The sequence below is a fragment of the Vulpes vulpes genome, unplaced genomic scaffold (genome assembly GCF_048418805.1).
Source record: "Vulpes vulpes isolate BD-2025 unplaced genomic scaffold, VulVul3 u000000630, whole genome shotgun sequence".
Classification (NCBI taxonomy): domain Eukaryota; kingdom Metazoa; phylum Chordata; class Mammalia; order Carnivora; family Canidae; genus Vulpes; species Vulpes vulpes.
Window position 1 is genome coordinate 316,255 of NW_027325744.1, and position 21,795 is coordinate 338,049.

The 21,795-nt window shown below is 41.5% G+C and overlaps 2 protein-coding genes across 3 annotated transcripts in view; both read left to right on the top strand.

Moving 5' to 3' along the window:
• Positions 1 to 206: 206 nt before the first annotated feature.
• On the top strand, positions 207 to 19,863 carry LOC140596748 (piwi-like protein 1; the record flags this gene model as incomplete). The annotated part of the gene is made up of 16 exons (XM_072745235.1): positions 207 to 405; positions 1,000 to 1,214; positions 1,974 to 2,092; positions 2,722 to 2,802; positions 3,112 to 3,309; positions 5,372 to 5,483; positions 8,526 to 8,652; positions 8,865 to 8,982; positions 9,358 to 9,472; positions 9,947 to 10,134; positions 11,253 to 11,361; positions 13,482 to 13,682; positions 13,822 to 13,925; positions 16,549 to 16,619; positions 17,018 to 17,174; positions 19,777 to 19,863. Coding segments are annotated over 16 exons (2,181 nt in total), but the record flags the coding sequence as incomplete, so codon positions are not given.
• The window catches only part of LOC140596756 (uncharacterized), a 32,830-nt gene continuing 30,585 nt past the window's right edge, over positions 19,551 to 21,795 (top strand). Inside the window, exon 1 of one of the 2 annotated variants that reach the window (XM_072745246.1) lies at positions 19,551 to 19,991. In XM_072745246.1, the coding sequence (XP_072601347.1) occupies positions 19,961 to 19,991 (31 nt within the window). In that variant the 5' untranslated portion in view covers positions 19,551 to 19,960. The remainder of the gene's footprint in view (positions 19,992 to 21,795) is intronic. The other variant, XM_072745245.1, reaches the window with a different exon arrangement.

Below are 21,795 nucleotides of genomic sequence, written 5' to 3' on the forward strand. Positions count from 1 at the left end.
CAGATTCCATGGGGATGGATGTGGGGCTGGCCAGGCCGGCCACTGATGTGGGGTGGGCTCTTGTTCAGAGGGGTTTCCAGGTCCCATTCCCCCTTTCTGGTGACCAATGACTGAAATACCCTTTGGATTGTTGGACAGTCCTAACTTTCCTAACTCCAGCGACCTCAACTTAGTTTTACTTAATAGCTGGTGTTTAATATTGTCCTTTGTGGTTTTATGTTTCCTCCCTTTTTTTATTGTATAAGACTCATGGCTTTCACATCCGTTTCCATGTAGAGGAACTCCAGCTGGCGACTAGACTGCGGGCAACCTCACTGAAGGAGAGAAAGCATTTTGGGGGCATTTTTCGAGACCATGTGGTGGATACCCGACAGTACTTGGAACATGTTAGAGAGTCCACGACAGGTATGCTGGCCATTAACGACCCAGCCTGAGGGAATTGTTCACGTGAAACCTGTGCATGTTTGTGTTTAAGAGTGTGTGTAAAACTTCATCCCATCACTGTGAGTGGAGGTAACCTCCCAATCTGCTTACGTTGTTGTAATGGCACCTGATTTTGCAGAAACAGAGACTATTAGAGAGTCCTAGATGGACTCTCCATTTTTCTCTTCCTTTTATAGCCACTAAGACAGAATGACCCAGCTCTTTGAATGCACTGAGACTTTAGATAAAAGAAACCTAAGCATAATTACAACATTTACATTATTCTGGCTCCCCACCCACTCCCCCTGTTGGAAGCCTTGTGTTAGAGATCTTTCTTCTGATCTCTTGTTAAATATTTTAATCTTCTATTTTAACTCTCTAAATGTCTGCTTGAGTGAGGACTCCTCTAAATGGATGATACATACTCTGGACATCAGCTGTATGTAAATGTTTATGTGTTTGGTGGTTAATATCCTTGTTTGGCCTAACTTTGGCTTTCAGTATTGGGATGTCCACATTATTTAGGTACAGTCAGTCTGCTTGTTTCATTATTGACACGTGAATTCATTTTTGCAGGCACGCTGGGTAGACCTGTAAAGCTATTCACAAACCATTTCCGAGTGACGTCCCGCCCCCAGCAGGTCACATATAAGTACAACATTGACTACATGCCAGACATCGAGGATGGAAAAGTTCGTTCAGAATTGCTTTTGCAGCATAAAGCATTTATTGGAGAGTGCCATATATTTGATGGGAGCTCTTTATTATTACCTCACAAGCTACTGTTGCCGGTTAAGTACTGTTATTGGATGTTTTCTTTTTAAATTTTATTTACTTGATAGAGCAAGAGAGAATGAGCAAGAGGGCGGAGGAACAGGGAGAAGCAGTCTCCCCACTGAGCAGGGAGCACAACTCGGGGCTCAATCCCAGGACCTGGGATCACTACCTGAGCCAAAGGCAGATGCTTAACAAATTGAACCACCCAGTCACCCTAGACATTTTCTTGACCTTTGTTCTCTTCCTCTCACATCTTCACTGTTTTAAAGCAAATACCATTTTTGTACAACGATTTGAGGAGACCTGAAGATCTCTTGCCCATGGGATTTGTAACACCCACGTGCCATGTGTGCTTATCACTGATGTTCCCTCCTGCCTCATGTCAGTGCTTTTTTTTATGTCAGTGCTTAAAATGAATCTGAGAGCAAAATATATACATGTTTTTACATTTTCAAAGGCAAATATGGGTCAAGTGCTGATGAAGTATTGAATAGTTTTTATCTTTCAGCAAAAACATTAGAAGGACTTAATATTTTTTCAATAAACATCTATTTACCAAATGGATAATCTACAGGAGCTCATTTAAGTTAAAAAAAAGTAGTTGTAAATGTTTAATTCTGACTCCTCACTTTAGCCTTATAAGTCTTGTATTGTCCCTGCATGTGTCACACTGGTGTGTTTTATACCCAGGTGACCTATTGATTTGTGGTTCAATAATGAGCTTATTGTCTTCGGAAGGACTGCTAGACCCTCTTGTTTTTTCTTTATCTCAGAAAACGGAATTGGTCAGCCTACTGAAAAACCAGGTTGTGAAGCTGACCATTGAATTCATCAGCGAACTCTCACCCAACTCACCAGACTGCTTACGCTATTACAACATTCTCTTTAGAAGGTGTGTTTATAAGCTTTAGTTTCCTTGAGATATGACTGTGTTCATGTGTCAGTGGCATTGAACATAGACATTTGCTCCTAGAATTTCATGTTCTTGACACCTCCTCATCCTGAGAGGGCAACGGATCTTGGGGATGAAATGGGACTTGACCCTCACCTAGACATGCTTAAGTTCTGTGGCCTATCCTCAGTATTCTCCCTGCCTACCCCCATATCCTGTGCCTGGACCTGCCTGGAAGGAGGAGCATACATCGAGTATGCATGCCTATGCATATTTCTCCCTAGAGCAAATGCACTGGTTTTTTATTTTGTAGTAACAGTGGTGGACAAATATCCCAAATTGGAGGCACGTCATCTGCAAAAGATGTTTTGGTTCATTTCTGGGAATGGAGGATATCCTAATGGTCTTTCCATGACAGTTTGTTGTATATAAGGGAAAGGAGGGGAAAACAGAGGATAAATGGACCTTAATATCTACCTCACAATATAATTTACTTGTACCAGGTACATCTGTTTATTATGTGTAATACAAAGTTGCTGGCAGATTTTTCCCCCTAATGTATCCTCATGTGTATTACCAAATGCTTAATATTCATACTATTTCAACAAAACTTATTCTTCAATTTTTAGAATTTTGAAGCAGATGAATTTGAAGCAAGTTGGTCGCAACTATTATAACAAGCAAGAGGCCACTGAGTTCTTCGATCACAAGTTGGTATAAAATAGTTTCATGTAATGTTTGTAATGTATACATCTAAATCCCATAGATTCTCACATGCATACATATGTAGGTATATATGTGTAAGCCTGTGGTTGATGATAAAATGGTTTAACAAAAATTAGGTATAACTAGCACAGCAGGTAAATCTCTATTGGAAAGGTCCTTCAAAAGACCATTTCTTATTAAAAATAAGAGATGAAACGGCTTGACTCTCAAGTGCCTTTTTAGGGCCCTGTGACACTTGCTCTATACTCAGAGCTTGGAGTTTGATAATCCCATCTAACGTGTTCTATTTGCAGGCTGGTCATCTGGCCTGGATACGTTACTTCTATTTTTGAGTATGAAACCAGCATTACCCTCTGTGCTGATGTGAACCATAAACTGCTCCGAATGCAAACAGCTTATGATTTAATAACAGGTCTTCGTGATCCACAAACCAGAAAGGAAGATGTTGAGCAAGTTTCTAAAGAATTAATTGGGTCAATTGTTTTTACACTGTAAGTCTGCTTAAAAAAAAAAAAAAACAACAAACCTATCCCATTACTTTGATCACCACCCCCACCCCGAGAAGATGTTCCCATAGTTCTCAAACCACTCAGTAGTTAAAGTTCAGAAGCTGACCTGGCATGGCAATGGCCAAGTCAGTCCATGCTTTTCTCATCTAGGTCTATTGCATGAGAGAGGGATACGTGTCATTTGTAGACTTCGCTGTTCTTAATTCCTAATGCTGATCCAGTCATCTTGTGGAACCCTGTCCTGCACATAACAGAATATATTCCTTCCAAATTTCTTTTGCTTTGTGTCTAACTAGTTAAAAAAAAATCAGGGCTTAATTAGATAGAACCTATGGGCAAATTTCCACTTGAAGTTAGTTTTTTCCTCTCCCTTTAAACCAGACACTTTGAGTGTGGATTGAAAGTTGTTTAGCAACATCATCTTAAGAGTAAAGTTGAGGACTTTTGCTCCCTAATTTCAAAACATATAAAGCTAGTAATCAAGACAGTGGCAAAAGGACAGATGAAAAGATTGATGGAATAGAATTGAGTCCCAAAGTCAGTTTATAGTCAGTTTCTTTTTTTCAACAAGAGTGTCAAGACAGTTTAGAGAAGGAATACTCTTTCAGCAAATATTGCTGTGACCACTGGGTATCCACCTGGCCCTTCCTGACACAATATACAAAATTAACTCCAATTTCACTCCAAGATAAACTCAAAATAGACCTCAATGTAAGTGTTAAAAGTTTAAAAGTCTTTGAAGAAACTATAGGAGTAAATCTTCTTTAGGTGAGCAAAACCCTTATAGGACACCAACAGAGAAGGGATGACAAAAGAAAAGTATAAATTGTACTTCATCAAATTAAACACGTTTGTTCTTCAAAGTCAAAAGTGAAAAACAATGGATAGAAAGGTGATTTGCAATTGTTTTCTCTCAATCTCCTAACTTGCATCTATTTAAGTAAAGAACAGGTACAAGTCAAAAGATAACTTTTAAAAAATGGGTAAAGGATCTGAATCAACATTTCTCTGAACAAAATATAAAAATGATCCATAATCACATGAAAATATACTCAATGTTATTAGCCATGAGGGAAATGCAGAGTAAAACCACAGTGAAATAGCACTTCGTACCCACTAGGATGGCTAAAATTAAGAAAGCAGATACTAGGGATCCCTGGGTGGCGCAGAGGTTTGGCGCCTGCCTTTGGCCCAGGGCGCGATCCTGGAGACCCGGGATCGAATCCCACGTCGGGCTCCCGCTGCATGGAGCCTGTTTCTCCCTCTGCCTATGTCTCTGCCTCTCTCTCTCTGTGTGACTATCATAAATAATAAATAAAAAATTTAAAAAAAAAAAAAAAAAAAAGCAGATACTAAATGTTGGCAAGGATGTGAAAAATCTGAACCAACCCTCAAACGTTGCTGGTATAAATGTGAAATGGTATGATCTCCTTGGAAAACAGTATGGCACTTCCTCAACATGCTAAATATAGTGTGGCCATGTGATCCAGCAGTTCTATTCCTGGTTATGTACCCAAGAAAAATGAAAACTTATGGCCAATGTACCAATTTTGTAGACCTGACAGCATTATTCATAATAGCTTAAGAGTGTAAACAACTTGAATGTTCATCCGCTGAAACATATATCCCATTATAGATATGCTATGTTTTTATTTGGCAATAAGTAGGAATTAAGTACAAGTATATGCTATAGCAGGAATGAATCTCGAAAGACATTATGCTGAGTGGGAGAAGGCAGTCAGGAAGGGTCACATATCGTATGACTCAATTCCTATGCAACAGGTCAGGTAGGCAAACGTATAGGATGGACTTTAAACTAGCAGTTATCTAAGGACTGGGGAAGTTGAGTGGACATGAGGAGTGACTGCTCGTGGTTGTGGTGTTTGGGTTGTGTTGAAGAGTGTACAACTCGGTGAATATATTGAATATAATAAAGCTGATATATCCTGCAATTACCTGTAGGATTTAAAGCCTATTAATTCTTGCCTGATCCCATGCTATGAATACATTAGGAATAATACCATATATTGTGAATATTCCACAGGTATAACAACAAAACCTATAGGGTGGATGCTATTAATGGGGAGGATAATCCCAGAACCAAATTTAAGAAATCAGGTGGTGCTGAAATCACCTTTGTAGACTACTACAGGGAGGTATGCAATCTTTTATTTCAGTATGTCTAAATATTTTTTCTTATTTAATCAAATATGTCTCCTATGTATAACTGATAGTCACATGTTAGATCATAAGTCAAAATCTATATATTACAGGGTTTCTCTTGGAGGGTATTATAACTTACATGAATTTGTCCATGTATTTGGGTACCTTGTATATATGTTACATAATTAGAATGGCTCCAATAAGACCTCTTTAATGAGTCTTGGACATGGCTATGATAGTTTTAAACATGTTGATGGATTGGTGGGTTGAAAATAAAATATGGCAAAATTTCAGATATGAGGACTTCACCTATGTAGAAGTTTCAGCTCTCTAGGACTTGGTTCAAAATGAAAAAGTGAAAAATTACTATCAGAAATTATGTCACTTGTGTGCTAAATCTCATAACTCATGGATTCCTCAATCTTTTTTTTTTATTTTTTTATTTTTATTTTTTTTTAATTTATTTATGATAGTCAGAGAGAGAGAGAGAGGCAGAGACATAGGCAGAGGGAGAAGCAGGCTCCATGCACCGGGAGCCCGATGTGGGATTCGATCCCGGGTCTCCAGGATCGCGCCCTGGGCCAAAGGCAGGCGCCAAACCGCTGCGCCACCCAGGGATCCCGGATTCCTCAATCTTTATTCACAAAGAAACAAGTAAACTTCATGAACAAAGATGCACTAGGTGGTGAGGTTGGTTCTCTAGCTTTGGCAGTTAAGAGAGAATTCAAGGAGTTAGAGATATTTATAGCAAACGGAAAGAACTTAGAAAAGCATAAGCTGGGTTTTTTTTTTCTCTAAATTTTATTAGGAATCCAAAACCTAGCTACTTGGAAGCACTGAGAGTACACAGCCATTCAAGGGTATGGTGCTATTATGGCATCATCCCCACTTGTGCTCCACGCTTAGTACTTACTTGTTTAACCTGAAAGCATGTAATGAGTGCTCATTATACAACTTGGGTATACATTGGTAAGACTACTGAGTTCTCTGTTCTTAAGGAACTTGCATCCTTGTAGCAGGAAGAGAGATGGCAGACAAGAAGAAAGCATGTATTGGGGGAAATCTATGCAGATAATCAAGAGGTGTTATGGAGAATGTCTGGTGGCTTAGACTGCTGGTCATAGAAAGCTCTGAGTAGCTGGCATGTGACTGTCAGAAAGGAGCAAGCTGTGTGCAGATTGGTGAGAAGAATTGTCTCTTACACCACTTTCAGGATGGGCATGATGTATCCAGATCCCAAACAAGGCTAGAGTGTCCTGTCAAGAAATAAACCCAGTTGTGGGTGGGACGTGTACAGGGTTGCAGGATATGACGTCAGAGGAGGACGTGGGAGCCACACTGTATAAAGTTCTATCCACCTACACACATTGGATTTTACCGTTAAGTGAGACTATACAGATAGATGAAATGGGGCACTTTATTTTACAGATGTGGGTCTAATGTACAGGGAATGTATGGGTACAGGGAATATGCGGGTAAAAAGGGAGGCAGGGACACCAGTAGGGAGGTGCTTAAGTCCATTTAGATCAGTGATAATGGTAACCTGGATTAGAAAGGGAATGGATGGGGCAGACAAGAGGACTTTTGATGGCTCAAATGTAGTGAGTAATGGTAAGAGGAGTCTCTGGCTTTATCTGAGGAAGTGAGTGGAGGCTGGCATCACTTATTGCAATGGGAGATTCTGTGTGAGGAGCTGGCTTGGGGATTGTTGGGTTGACATAGCCTATGATGGAGTTGCAGACAGGGATATCAGGCTGATATTTGCTTGCTCATTCTCCAGATTTTACTTCAAAAGTCATTGGTTTAGGTGACCTTTGAAATGACTTGAGTAGTCTTGGGATGTCCTGGTGGGAACTCAGTATAATAACAGATGGCAATCTAGTTGTGTTGTCATGAGATCTAGAAAAATCCTGAAATCCATAGATGAGCCCTTAAAAGGAAAGCACAATCCTGGCTTGCAGAAAAGCTTTCATAGTAATGCAAAGTGGGACAAGGAAATTCCTGTGGAGATGCAGAAGTTGGTGTTGTAGGAGATCCGTCTGGGATATCACAGGACAGCCATGAGAATTAATAGTGTGTTTCTCAAAGTTCTCGACAGAACAGCTTGTACAAAGGCTGTGCTAGTCTCAGTGGTGGGAGTGGTGATTGAGGCCCTAAAATGATGCCATGATTCCGCACACATGTATATACATATACTTGCACAAGCTCCTGCCTTAAGACTCTAGAAGCAGGGGAACGGAGGTGAATCCCAGCTGCCTTTCAAATAACTACAGAGAATTAAAAGTAGTAGTTCAGCTCCAGAGGTAAAGCACCATGAACACTGGATTTGAAGTCTTCTTGTCTCTGGAACTCCTTTGACATTCTCAAGATACTTAACCAATCCCACCAGAATTCATGTGGCTAACTGGTGACTGATGAGGATCTCACTGGTCAGCATGGAAGGATCTATGACAGACCATCACTTTATGTGGGAGAGGAAAGGCACTTTATTGTACAGGAATTGCAGCCTAGGGATAGGAGCTTCTGGATAGATGTCTTGGCAAATGCCTTTTCCTGGCGGAAAAGTTTCGATGATGCAGGAGGCATGTTTGGAATAGCTGTAGTATTGCAGCTGCAAGGAGTGACCAGGTTTGTCGTCCCCCATTAATGTGGGAATCCTCTTCAAAGTTCTTAATTACATCCTTAATTTTTTAAGGCAGTACTATAGTGAGAAATATGTAATTCAAGGCTTGGTCCTGCATTTACCTATAGCAAGTCAAAGAAGGCTGGTACAGTGACCCCAACACAATGTTTATGAGAGTCTTGTTCTCCTGGGCCATGTGTGCTTACAAGGAAAAAAGAGGTCATCCCTGGGACATCTAAATTAAGAGACTATTAAGAGTATCTTTAACGTGTTCTTAAACTTGGGGAAATAGTCTTCCTAGCACACCCCTGGGCCTCTGTTGGTGATCCAGACTTTTTTGTACCTATTTAGGTGACTTGACTAGGCTTTGCTGACAGTCACACCAGTGTTCTTTCTCACCTCTTTTGAGCAGCAGTATAATACAGAGGTTACTGACCTAACTCAGCCACTGTTGATCAGCAAAGGCAAATGGAAAAAGAGCCAACAGGACACACCCCATAAGCCTATAATGCTGGTTCCTGAGCTATGCTACCTGACAGGTACTTCAGATTTATGCAGTCCTCATAGAAGACCACCCCTTTCAAGCCCCAGATGTTATGATGTAGAAGTACAGGCTTCTCACAGTACTCCATAATGACCCAGAGCTGTGTTCTCTCCATTGGCTCTTCCTCTTCCAGATAAAATCATCAAGGCTTCTTCACATACATATTTATTCTTGCTTGTTTAGCTATATCTTCTTAACTTTTTAAAGGTCTATCAGATAAAATGCGAAAAGACTACAGGGTGATGAGAGACTTGGCTCTTCATATGAGGTTGGATCCAGAAAGAAGGCAGCACGAATTACGGAAACTGATGAATACTATACAAACGTAAGTCCTATTCTTCTCTCTGTGTCTTTGTGTGTGTGTCCTGAAGATGAGACCCGTGCAGAACTCTTGATATCTCAGATTCTCCAACTAAAAAACAACAGGTTGGAAGAAAACGACCTCTTGTGGGAACAACTCTATTTGTTCCATTGATGCAAAGTTAGAGGAGGTCTGGAGGGGAAGAACAAAATAGAAAGACCCTAAGCACAAATGTGAGAGAGGACATGATTTCAGAGTACTAGAAACCCTCTCTCTGCAACATGTCAATACAGAAGACAAACAACAAGGCATCTTAGATTAAAGGAGAATTTTGCAAATGGATCATCATTTTTGCTTATTTCCTTTGGTTCTATTCTGTGGAAATATTTTAACTTTCAGAAATAGGGAGGTACAACGGGAACTTCAACTCTGGGATTTGAAATTTGATACCAACTTCGTGTCCTTCTCGGGAAGGATCTTGAAAGAAGTAAGAATTTTTCAAGGAAGAAGAGCGGTAAGACAGCTTCAAAATGGTCATGTTCTAGTTACTCTTGCAGTCATTTGGGGCCAAATGAATAATAATGCAGAGGACCTAAGTCAGGTCAGTAACTCACTGCTCTCTCTTCTTGGGCTGTTTGTCCTTTCTCTAGGGGAGAGCGAGCAGGTGTTCAGTTAGAAAGCATGTAACATCCTTGGCATATAGTAAACTCTATAGTTTACCATGTTTGGAGTTGTGGACATCTCTCGTGGCAAAACAATCTGCCAAGTATATCCTTAAGAGTCAAATAGCTAGAATCCAAACAATCCAGAGTAACCCATGATAGAATCCCAGTATTACTTACCACTATCTTAAGGGAAGAGTATGTAATTCAGTTATGACCAAAGTTTAAAATTGTAACGTTTCAGTAGGAAGTAGCAAGAATTTGCAATAGAAAGGCTCTTTGTCGGTATTTCTTTAAAAATTGAAGTCTTATACTATGTCTTCCAGTTTGACTCCCATCCACAGTTTGCAGATTGGTCGAGAGAGACCAGAAGTGGACCCTTACTCAATGTGAAGTCACTAGATCATTGGCTAATACTCTATCCTACGAGAAATTATGGAGCCGCCTCATCCTTAGTACAGAGTCTACGGAAAGTCACACCCACCATGGGCATAGCTATGAGAGAGGGAAAAATGTAAGTAGAGCTGAAATTAAGATCTATAACAACCGATCTTCAAATCGGAGGTAAAGTGGAGTCAGATTATATTAAATTATAGGAATTGGTCACTGTATTAAAACCCTGGAGGTTTGTAAACAAAAAAGCCTAATCTATTCCAATTAACTGTAAAATAGGCTTTGGGGATATATAGTTTGTGGCTATTGGGATACATGCTGAGGAAGCCAAACATTGAACTTATTTTTGTTTTAAGAACAAACTTATCAGGGTACTTGGGTGGCTCAGTCAGTTAAGCATCTGACTCTTGGTTTTGGCTCAGATCCAGCTGGGTGCTCAGTGGAGAGTATGCTTAAGATTCACTCTCTGCCCCTCCCCTTATGTGTGCATTTTACCCCTACGCAAATAAGCTCAGGAGTTATGGAAACTGTCTGATGTACAGGCAGCAGGGCAAGATTTCTAACACGTGCTCAGACCTCCAACAGGACATGGGGTCATAAGAAAGAGCAATTACTGTTTGGTTGCTTTCTAACTATAATGGAAGATCCTCAAAGTATTATTTCTAACATGATGATGCTTCTAGGAAGATTTTTTGGGGATAATCCTCAATCAGACTAGGGAAATTCCTTTCTCATTTTAAAAATTTCTTTTCACATGAATGAATGTGGAATTCTATCAAATGCATTTTGTACTTTTTTTTTTTTACATTTAATCTGCAATTATTTTTCCTATAATTCACCACACTAACTGTTTCTTTTTCTGAAGATTGCATTTCAGGCTTACTGTCACCCTAGGCCCATGGTATTCTACTTTTTTTTTTTATGATTTTTAATTTACTTATCTGATAGAGAATGAGAGCTATCACAGGAGGAGAGAAAGAGAAAGAGGCACTGAGCAGGGAGCCTGATATTCTAATATCATTGCTACTTTCAAGTTATTCTTTGGTTTTTGAACGTATATGATTTAATGATTTTACTCTGTCAATGGGACACCTGAGTGGCTCAGCGGTTTAGCTCTCGCTCAAATAAGTAAATCTTTCATGACCATTAGTTAAAAGTAGTTTTTTTTTTTTTTTTAACATTGTACCTTGTTTTTATGTGGTGCTCCATTGGCTGCATAAAACGTTTGTTACATACTTAACTTTTGAATACAGATGATATATACTTATTTTCTAGGCTTGAAGTAAGTGATACAGTCCAGTCCTATACAACCGTCTTAGAAAATCATGTTTCCTCCAAAACACAGATGGTAAGTTTCTATTTGATAGCACTTCCTTTTTTTTTTTTTCAGATTTTATTTATTTATTCATACAGATGCAGATAGAGAGAGGCAGAGACACAGGCAGAGGGAGAAGCAGGCTCCATGCAGAGAGCACGACGTGGGACTCGATCCAGGGTCTCCAGGATCACACCCTGGGCTGCAGGCGGTGCTAAACCGTTACACCACCGGGGCTGCCCCCACCCTTTTTTTTTTTTTTTTTACAAAGATTTTATTTATTCATGAAAGAGACAGGAGAGACAGAAGCAGGCTCCATGCAGGGAGCCCGATGTAGGACTCCAGGATCATGCCCTGGGCCAAAGGCAGGTGCTAAACCGCTGAGCCACTCAGGTGTCCCATTGACAGCAGCTTCCTGTCTTACCTTGTAGTGTTATAAATCTCATCTGTTAGATCTTGAGTGTCTACCACTCAAAATTAATCTCAAGTGCCCTTTCTTTGGCAGGGACTTGTCTTCAATTTCTGTCCTTTCCTGTCTCTGAGGCTGTCAGCCTGTTCATGGTCTCTGACCTTTCAGCCATGTTCACTGGAGAGTGGGCAAACACTTTGGGAGAAAGTGGCCTCAATTGCTGAGATCATCTCTCTGGGTCCCTACTTCTTTCCTGTCTTAACCTAATAACTCTTTATGACCTTGTTAGACTGCCTGAGCCCCAAACAGGCACAGTCCCTGTGTTTTCATCAGTTTGAACAGCTCTTCTTAGGAGGAGACTGGCCTATGCTATTCCAGAAGCTGAAATTGTAGGATGCATTAGCTGACCACTCTCTGAATACTCAGAAATCATCACAGAAAAAATTAGAATCTAGATTTTGCAATTGTACTTAAAAGCCTGACGTATTGAGCTATTGAAATATACATAAATACGTATATTTATATATGTGTATATATAAATAAATGGAGGTGTGTGTGTGTGTAATCTGTACCCAAAAGATTAGGTGCTTTAAGAAAAGCATATCTATAAGTTAGTTTAGCCTTCATCTTTAAGTGATCCCAACAGGCATGGAGAAATCCTAAGCCAATAATGGATTGGTGTCCTTTCAAACACACACATTGACTGCAGTCTATTACAATTAGAAATCATTAAATCATATACATTCAAAAACCAAAGAATAACTTGAAAGTAGCAATGATATTAGAATATCAGGCTCCCTGCTCAGTGCCTCTTTCTCTTTCTCTCCTCCTGTGATAACTCTCATTCTCTATCAGATAAGTAAATTAAAAATCATAAAAAAAAAGTAGAATACCATGGGCCTAGGGTGACAGTAAGCCTGAAATGCAATCTTCAGAAAAAGAAAGTGTGGTGAATTATAGGAAAAATAATTGCAGATTAAATGTAAAAAAAAAAAAAAAAGTACAAAATGCATTTGATAGAATTCCACATTCATTCATGTGAAAAGAAATTTTTAAAATGAGAAAGGAATTTCCCTAGTCTGATTGAGGATTATCCCCAAAAAATCTTCCTAGAAGCATCATGTTAGAAATAATACATTGAGGATCTTCCATTATAGTTAGAAAGCAACCAAACAGTAATTGCTCTTTCTTATGACCCCATGTCCTGTTGGAGGTCTGAGCACGTGTTAGAAATCTTGCCCTGCTGCCTGTACATCAGACAGTTTCCATAACTCCTGAGCTTATTTGCTTAGGGGTAAAATGGGGATACTAGTCTTGATCTCAGTAGGTTATTGAAGAATTAACTGAGTCAAGTACAATGCTTGGCAAGTGCTCTCACATAGCACCCATCATGTAAGGGGTGACGTTCCTGATGATGGTACGTTTCAGTCTGTGCTTGTTAACCCTCTGTGTCAACTTCATGATAAACTCCTAGAAACAGAATAGCCAGGACGTAAAGACTTTGCAAGTGCAAGTGATTCATGCATATTGCCCATGCCTGGCTCCTAGGCTCTTTCCTCTTCCATATGCTCACCTTCGCCATTATTGAATGGAATGGGATTCCAGACCCTTTACCCTCCTGGGCCAGCTGTGGATTGAATGAACAGACTCTGTTCCTCCACCTAGGTAGTTTGCTTGACGTGACATCCACTTCTCCCATTACTGTGGTTTCATGTCCTCGGTAGTCTTGTTGCTTTCTTTCAAGGTCCTTTGCGTGCTGTCCAGTGAAAAGAAAGACCTGTATGATGGCATAAAACAATACCTGTGTGTCAAGTGTCCGACCCCAAGCCAGTGTGTCGTGGCACGGACCTTAGACAAACCCCAGACGCTGATGACCATTGCGACAAAGATTGCCCAGCAGATGAACTGCAAGATGGGAGGAGCCCTCTGGAAGGTGGAGACAGGAGTACGTTGGATTTCATTGCCTTCTCTTTATTTCACTTGTGTTCAGTGGAATTTAAGACTCAACCATCTTAAACGCAGTTGCTTAATTGTGCTTCTATTGTGTTCTAACTCAATGTCTTACCTTTTTTAAAAAATTTCAGTTACAGAATGCGATGTTCATTGGTATCGACTGTTTCCATGATATTGTAAATCGGCGGAAGTCAATTGCAGGCTTCGTGTCCAGCATCAATCAGGAATTGACGCAGTGAGTGGGCGTAGGCAGACATTGTGTAGATGGCAACTAGCTGTAGACCAAACAGGAGAGGTGGGCCTAACTAATGTTTGTTGACGAGGGCCATGGGCAGGGTATTCTCTTCCTCTTCTGGCAAAGTTATGCTCCAAATACATTTGATGTGGAAGGGTCTATATCATTTTTCTGTTGCTGCTTAACAGATGACGACAAACATGGCAGCTTAAGAGGACACTCCTGTGTCTGCGCGAAGGTCTGTCAGGCAGCCATCAGGTTGGCCATGTTGGCCAAGCCACATTCTCCTCTGGAGGCTTGAGGTCCTATTGCAAGTGCACATCCTTGTGGTAGAATCTTTTTTTTGTTTTGTTTTTGTTTTTGGTAGATGAAGGACAGAGGTCCCCCTTTCCTTGCTGGCTGCCAGCTACAGGCCTGTTTCAGCTCCTGGGACTTCATCCATATTCCTTCTCGAATGCCCTGCTCCCCCAGAGCACACAGTCCTTGTTCTCCTTCAAATCTCTCTTCCCCCTTCTGCTATCTTGCTTTTTCAGGGGGTTATGAAATTAGATAAGGTCCATCTGGAAAATCTTCCCTAAAGCCAACTGTGACATAGGACATAATCACAGGGGCGATACAATAGTCACAGATTCCAAGCGTTAGATTTCTGCTCACTGGGGGCTCTGATGATCAGTGAGTCTCCCCATTAACACACGGGGAAGGACTCAGGCCCCACATGGGGAAGACAGACCTAGGAATACAATCAGAAGCCTATAGGTACAGGATCTGCTCTTCACAGATCTATATGTAATGGATCTGCCGAAGAACATATGCTTCCATATCTCATGTTTCTCCCTTGCTCCAGGGATACTTTTGTTTTCTGTGCTTAGAGTAGAACCTACCTTCAAAGGAGTTTGCACATTCTTCAGTTTAGTTTCTTGAGCATTAGCATGTGTATGACCATCACCAATCACTGTTATGCTTCCTGAGGATTTACTAGCCCCCTTGGTATAATTACAGAGTATTCTTTAAGGGGGTCCATTTTTATTTTCATGAATGGCATCAATTATTCCAGTCTAGTTCCAGTTCTAGTTTAATATAATATTGGTTTGCTTTTATGGTGGGAGGGCATGTGGAAAATAATGTTTCAATCATGGAAAGAAATTAAGCTCTCATTCGGTTCATTTTTAAATTTTTAATTCTTTTAAATTGGAGTTCAATTTGCCAACATAGAACACCCAGTGCTCATCCCGCCAAGTGTCCCCTCAGTGCCCATCACCCAGTCACCCCAACCCCTACCCACCTCCCTTTCCACTACCCCTCGTTTCCCAGAGTTAGGTGTCTCTCATGTTTTGTCACCCTCACTGAGATTTTCACTCATTTTCTCTCCTTTCCCTTTATTCCCTTTCATTAATTTTTATATTTCCCAAATGATTTCATTCAGTTCATAAATAATTTTGAACCCTTGCTTTTTTTTATGGTGAAAAAATTTATATTTAGATTTATAGTTGGCTGGACTCAGTTTAGATGATCCCAATTTTGTTGGCAACATCCAAAGCTCATAATCAGGAGCCAGTCGAACATATGCTTTCTTCTCTCCATCAGACCTGATCAAGGTGTTGACCTTCGCCACATCAGTGTCATAGAGCTTCTTTACAGCCTGTTTTATCTGGTGCTTATTGGCCTTGACATCCACAATGAGCACAAGTGTATTGTTGTCTTCTATTTTCTTCATGGCTGACTCAGTAGTTAAGGGGAACTTGATGGCATAGTGATCAAGCTTGTTTCTCCTGGGGGCTCTCTTTCGAGGATATTTGGGCTGCCTTTGGAGACACGGGGTCTTGGGTCATCGGAATGTAGGTGACGTGCAGATCTTTTTTTTTTTTTTTTTTGTGACTGCTCGCCTTTCACCACTTTCTTAGCTTTCAAAGCCTTTTCTTTGGCTTCAGCTTTGGGAGGGGCAGGGGCTTCCTTCTTCACCTTCGGCGCCATCTTCATGAAAGGGCGAACCCTTGCTTTTTGGCACAACATTTCCACTGCTCTGTTCTCAGCATTTGAACATACCATGATTTCATCTTGTAGACTGTAAATTCTGGGGAAAAAAAGCAGACAAATGTATTATATCATGTCAGGTCATTGCAATAGTTTGAAGCAATTAAAAAAACAGGGGATAGAAACTTGAGACCAGTATTGCTTGATCTGTTGGGAAGTGGTCAAGTAAAAATTACTGCTCCAAAGCAGGTGGTTCCCATAAAGCATGATTATGGATGAACCATTTTTTTAAGACCTCAGCTTGGAAGCAGGAATCTCCAGGAACACTGGCTATTTATTTTGGGTGTCCACCATGAGACGGCAGTAGTCCTGCACATTGAAAGTGCGTGTAATTTGTACCAATGTTAGTGAATGCTTCCATATTCCTATTTGTGTGCATTCACAATTTTAATAAATGCCTAGGGTACTGGAAGAGACCAATGCTTCGATCTCTGCAGAGGCATCAAAGAATGGATTCCTGATTGGATCTTCAGCTACTCATAGTGACTCCCCCCTCCCCGCCACCAGAGGTCCTAGATTAACTCAGGATGAAAAATAAGGGAATTTTTAAGACTCCTATCTCAAACTGACAGCTTATTTTTCTCCAAACAAGGTGGTTCTCTCAGTGCATTTTCCAGGAATCGGGGCAGGAGCTTGTGAACGGGCTTAAAACCTGCTTGGAAGGTTAGTGTCCCATCAAGATTGGTGTGCCTGACTCCATCTGGGTAGTTGTCTGCAAGTGAACACACTGTCCCCCCGGAGACGTCTGGCAATGCCTAGAGATGCGCTCCATTGTAACAGCTGGGATGGAGGTGCTACTGGCCTCCAACTAGCGGGTAGAGACCAGGCATGCTACAGAAGACAGCAACACCCATTCTGCCCCCACAAAGAATTATCTGGCTCAGAATTTCTGTAGTGGTGCTGTTGAGAAATGCTGAGCTCACGTGAAGACCAAAAGGCAGTGAATGTGTCCTGGAGGCTACAGGATTGAAAGAACATGAACCTAGAAGCTGTTACAAATAGCAGTGGCCAGTTGGTTCTGAGTTACGGCTTATTCACCCATGTTTCTGGTTTCCTTCCAGCTGCCCTGAAGCTCTGGTGTAAACATAATCAGTTTCTACCACAAGCTATCATTGTGTATCGGGATGGAGTTGGGGATGGTCAGCTTCAAGCACTGATGGATCATGAAGTCCCACAGATTGAGTCCTCCTTAAGATCTGTGTACCCTAAAGACTCTGGGTATATAAATTGTAAAGTGCAGATTTTGTAAACTCTACATTTCAGTCTCTGAAAGGAATATCACAGTTATGATCTGTGAATTAAGAGAGAGAACATGGCACAGAGGGCATCAGTTGCTGGATGGGGAATTCATTCTTTGACTTTCTGGTCCACACCCAAGTCAGAGGACAGAGCAGAACTAAAACGTTCCTGATTGTGTTCTCCCCCATGGAACCGCCTAAGAACCTGTTCCTTTTTTTCTAATCTCCCTGCAAGCCTTGATGTAGGAGGGCTTGTTAAGGTCAGGTACTTATTAAAATCCATAAACACAGCCTGGTGATGGTTTGTGTTTAGGCAACTTCTTTATTCTGGAGTTTTGTAGGTCCTGGGGCTGGGGAATGCCTCTCCTCTGCCTCCTCTGCTTGTCACTGGGGCCTGGTTCCCACCACAGATAGGAGCAGCCCCAACCTTGTGAGGAAGTTCCTCCCCCTAAGATGTGAGTGGCTGTAAATAGAAACCTCTCTTACTGCTTAGGTCAAGCTCATGGAGCTAGGACAGTAAAGTTGGTGTGTGGGGGGACTATACCTTCCACAGATTCTTCTGAAGGAATCCTGTGTGTGTGGTGCTTCAAGTAGTTTGCGTGATCCTAAATAAAGCTGACTTTTTTGAAAAACAAACTTGAATTTTGGGGAATGACAGGTTTCATGGACTAACCTCCTGAATCAGTTTGGATTAGGCCTGTTACAAAAAAAAAAAACAACAAATTTCAGATGGATGGAAGATAGCAGAGTAGAGGTCCTCATGTCAGCTGGTCCCCCAAAATTAGCTACATAACTATCAAGCCATCCTGAACACCAATGAAATCAAGCCGAGTTGTAAGCAAGAATGGCTGAGTCTACAAATAGAAAAGTGAAAAAATGAAGTGGAGTGTGGAGAAGTAAAACGGAAAGGGATATATCAGAGGATAATGGGTGGGGTGGGGGAGGGAGCACGTGTAAGCCAACTTTAGGAAAGTGAAAGTTCAAATCTGGGCCCTTCAAAGTGTGCTCCTCTAGAGATGTCCCTGCCTGAAAGGGACTCATTGGTGAAAGGGTGCAGAACCACAGGTCAGTGCAGGGTGGCCGGGTCTCAATATTCCTGGAGGCCAGAAAGCATCCAGGTGCCTGAGCCAGCAGAGTTCCCAAGTACTGGTTCAGGGAAATGGCTTCAGATGAGCAAGCCTGCGAGAATGTTCAGTTTGTGGTGCCATCAACCACGATCTCCCGCCGGGCCAGGTGACCCCCGTCCACGTTGGGTCCATACAAGGGCCTGGAACACAGCCTGCACCTTCCTCTGGGAGAGGCAGAGTGGGTCAGCATTGGCCCGGTTGAACGTTCTCCTTGTGGGGGGCCAGCAACCACAGAAAGGGACACACCTCCCGTTCCTCCAGGAAGAGGGGGGGAGGGCAAGAGCGGCAAAGACTGCCTGAGGAAACCTAAACATTGCACATTTCCACGTCCCCCCAGGTCCCCTAGGGGAGAAATGGAGTAGGCAGGCACCATCGGAGTCTGCAGATTGGTCAATCACCACATCGCTCATCTCTGGGGCTGGAGATCGGGGTGTGGTCTTTTTGCCTCTCACCCCCCCAAAAAGACATGAAAGGTTTCAGGGAACAAAACCCTCACAGAGCAAACAGCCTGGCCCCCTGACAAGGTCGGTGCAACACCACCCAGGCACACACACCTGAGAATCTGTGCAGCAGGCCCTTCCTGGGAGGATCAGCTGGAAGGACAGGTGACCAGCACATTTCCTGACCAAACAGAAGTGGAACCTCCAGCACTGGGGAACATAGCACAGCAACTCAAGGTTTTCCTTGTATGATTCGGTTTTCTTTCAAGATACAGTCATCCTCTATTTTTTCCTTTATTCTCATCTCACCTAGTTTCTTGTTTTATCAAGTCTTCTTTTTGGAATCTTTTCTTTTTTAACTTTTATATTTTATTTATTTATTTATTTATTTATTTATTTATTTATTTATTTATTTATTTTAACTTTTATATTTTAATGATGTATTTTATTAAAAAGATTTTATTTATTTATTTATTCATGAGAGACAGAGAGAGAGGAAGAGACACAGGCAGAGGGAGAAGCGGGCTCCATGCAGGGAGCCCAACGTGGGACTCGATTCCGGGTCTCCAAGATCAGGCCCTGGGCCAAAGGCAGGCACCAAACCGCTGAGCCACCCAGGCGCCCCTAATGACATATTTTAATATTACTTGAGAAATGGACAGAGCAAAGGGGCAGACATTTCTCGAAAGAGGACCTACACGTGGCCAAAAGGCACGGGAAAGAATGCTCCACAACACCTGTGAACAGGAAAATACAATTCAAAAGCACAATGAGGTACCACGTTACACTGGTGAGAATGGCTAAATTTAACAACTAACGTTAGCAAGGATGTGGAGAAAGGGAGAAAGGGGAACCTTCCGGCCCTGCTGATGGGAAGGAAACTGGAGCAGCCACTCTGGAAAACAGTGCGAGGGTCCTCAGGCAGCTTAAAATAGAGTTTATGATACAAACTCTACTTATCTAACACTTTGTGATACAAAGTGTCTCCTCTCAAATACCACCCTTGTCTCCCCAGATGCACCCCTGTCTACAGAGCAGAAGTTGGTTGCTGTGCAGCTGCATTCACTTTGAAAGCACTATGAGGATACACGTTGCCCTGGTGACGGGAAACACCTCTGCCTTTCTTCCCACCTATCACTCTTTGAGCTGAGTGAGTGAGGAGTGAGGAGGTGATCAGCTCTCTACCTGGCGTTGTGACAATGGGCAATCTCAATTCTTTACACTGCGATGGTATGTTCCTAAAGATCTGAATGCTCTTTGCTACCAACTGGATGGTTAACTCTTTCTCTGACTATATTTCTCATTGTTTAGAGTTTCCTCTCCCCAAATTGTCATGCAGAGTTATATGTACGCGTTTTCGTTTGTTCTATTGCTCCATTTCTGTTTTTCGTTATTCTGCCAATCTAACTGCCTTGAATATTGTGCCTCCGTTTTGAAAAAATGTCTTACTCCCTATTATATCCTGCAGCCCTCATTTGTCATCACGAAGGACCTCACAGGGGGAAATATGGCCACGTCTATTTTCAGGTTTTGTTAGTGTCCAAAATTACATATTCAAAGTATTCATTTCAGAAATTAAGTGTGAATCCAGTTGATATGGAGGATACTTGTCATTGTTTATCAATGCTTTACAATGTCTTCCTTGCGTTTTTTCCCAAAATGGGGATCGAGTTCCGTATTTGCAGGGGCACGTTGCTACCTTCATCTGAATGGTTGCCCAAAAGTCAGCCTGTGAATGAGTGTCTCTGATTCCATTTATGCCCCAAACACACATTTCCTGTTACCCTTTGGGCATTTTCCAAAATTACACTTTATAGAGAGATCAATTTTATGCTATCCCTCATCCCATTCCTCCCCTCTTAAGGTGTAAGCATGGTGAATATATAATATTATTCTCAGGTATGCAACAAATAGCCAGTCTTTCTACTTGCGTGGATAATTGGTTAATAAACTAATGACTGAGAGATAACCATGTAAACACTTATTAGTCATTCTCAAAGAAAAATAGGTGATGCACACACTTGAGTAGAGAAAGTAAATTTTACAGATGTGGAGAATGGGAAGCATTTGCACCTAGGAATGTCGCTTGAAAACAGAGACTTCATTAGAGTTGTTTTCATATAACGTCTTACTCAGTTCTCCTAAACTGCCCTCCAGAACTCTGTCCAAAAGCTAAGCTGTGGTTTATCCGAGGACATGCCAAGGTCACCAGGCACTGTTTTGAGGCACGTATATTAGTGTGAGGAATAATTAATGCACAGTGACCTTGTCTCACACGTTTTAAAACACAAGAGTTGATACTAGTGACTCTACTTTCCTGCACACTACTATGCATCACATTTGATGTGCTGATCATGACTCAGGAATTGGAACGTCATGCAGGATAGTCAGGATAGATCAAGAGTCCCAAGAGTATATTCGGGGAGGAAGCAAATAGCTTTTTTTTTTTTTCTCAAGGCCTCTAATTCTGTGAATACTAAATGGTGTTAAGGTAAAATACTTGTATTTAGGCAAAGCCAGTTTGTGTTACAAGGCAATGGTCTGGGAAGTCAGATTCCCAGGGTTCAATCCAGCTCTGGAACTTGGGAAATGTGAGATGTCAGACAGGATATTTAGCTTCTACTTAACCTTCCTGATCACTATCCATACCTTTGTTCATTCAATGCTCATCAAACACATATGTGATGTTTTGTTGACACTCCCTCCTCCTCAGGTGGGGAAACAGAGACACAGTGATGAAGTTCATGAACTCTGAATTAAGGAGCCAGGATATGAATCCAAGCTTAGAGTCCCAAAACTCATATTCTAATTAGTGAACTAAACTGAAATGATGACTCAGGCATGGAGTCATTGGTTACTATGCATCTGTATGTCAGAAAGGACCTGTGCAAAGGGAAATCTCAGCACTGTCTACCATTATGAGGTCACCTCCATGCTTACATAGCCCAGGGAAGCTCTTGAGCCGTGGTGGTACAGATCCTGCCATAGTCACTAGTAGGAAAAGGACATAGGAGGCTGGTCAATTCCAAGTCAT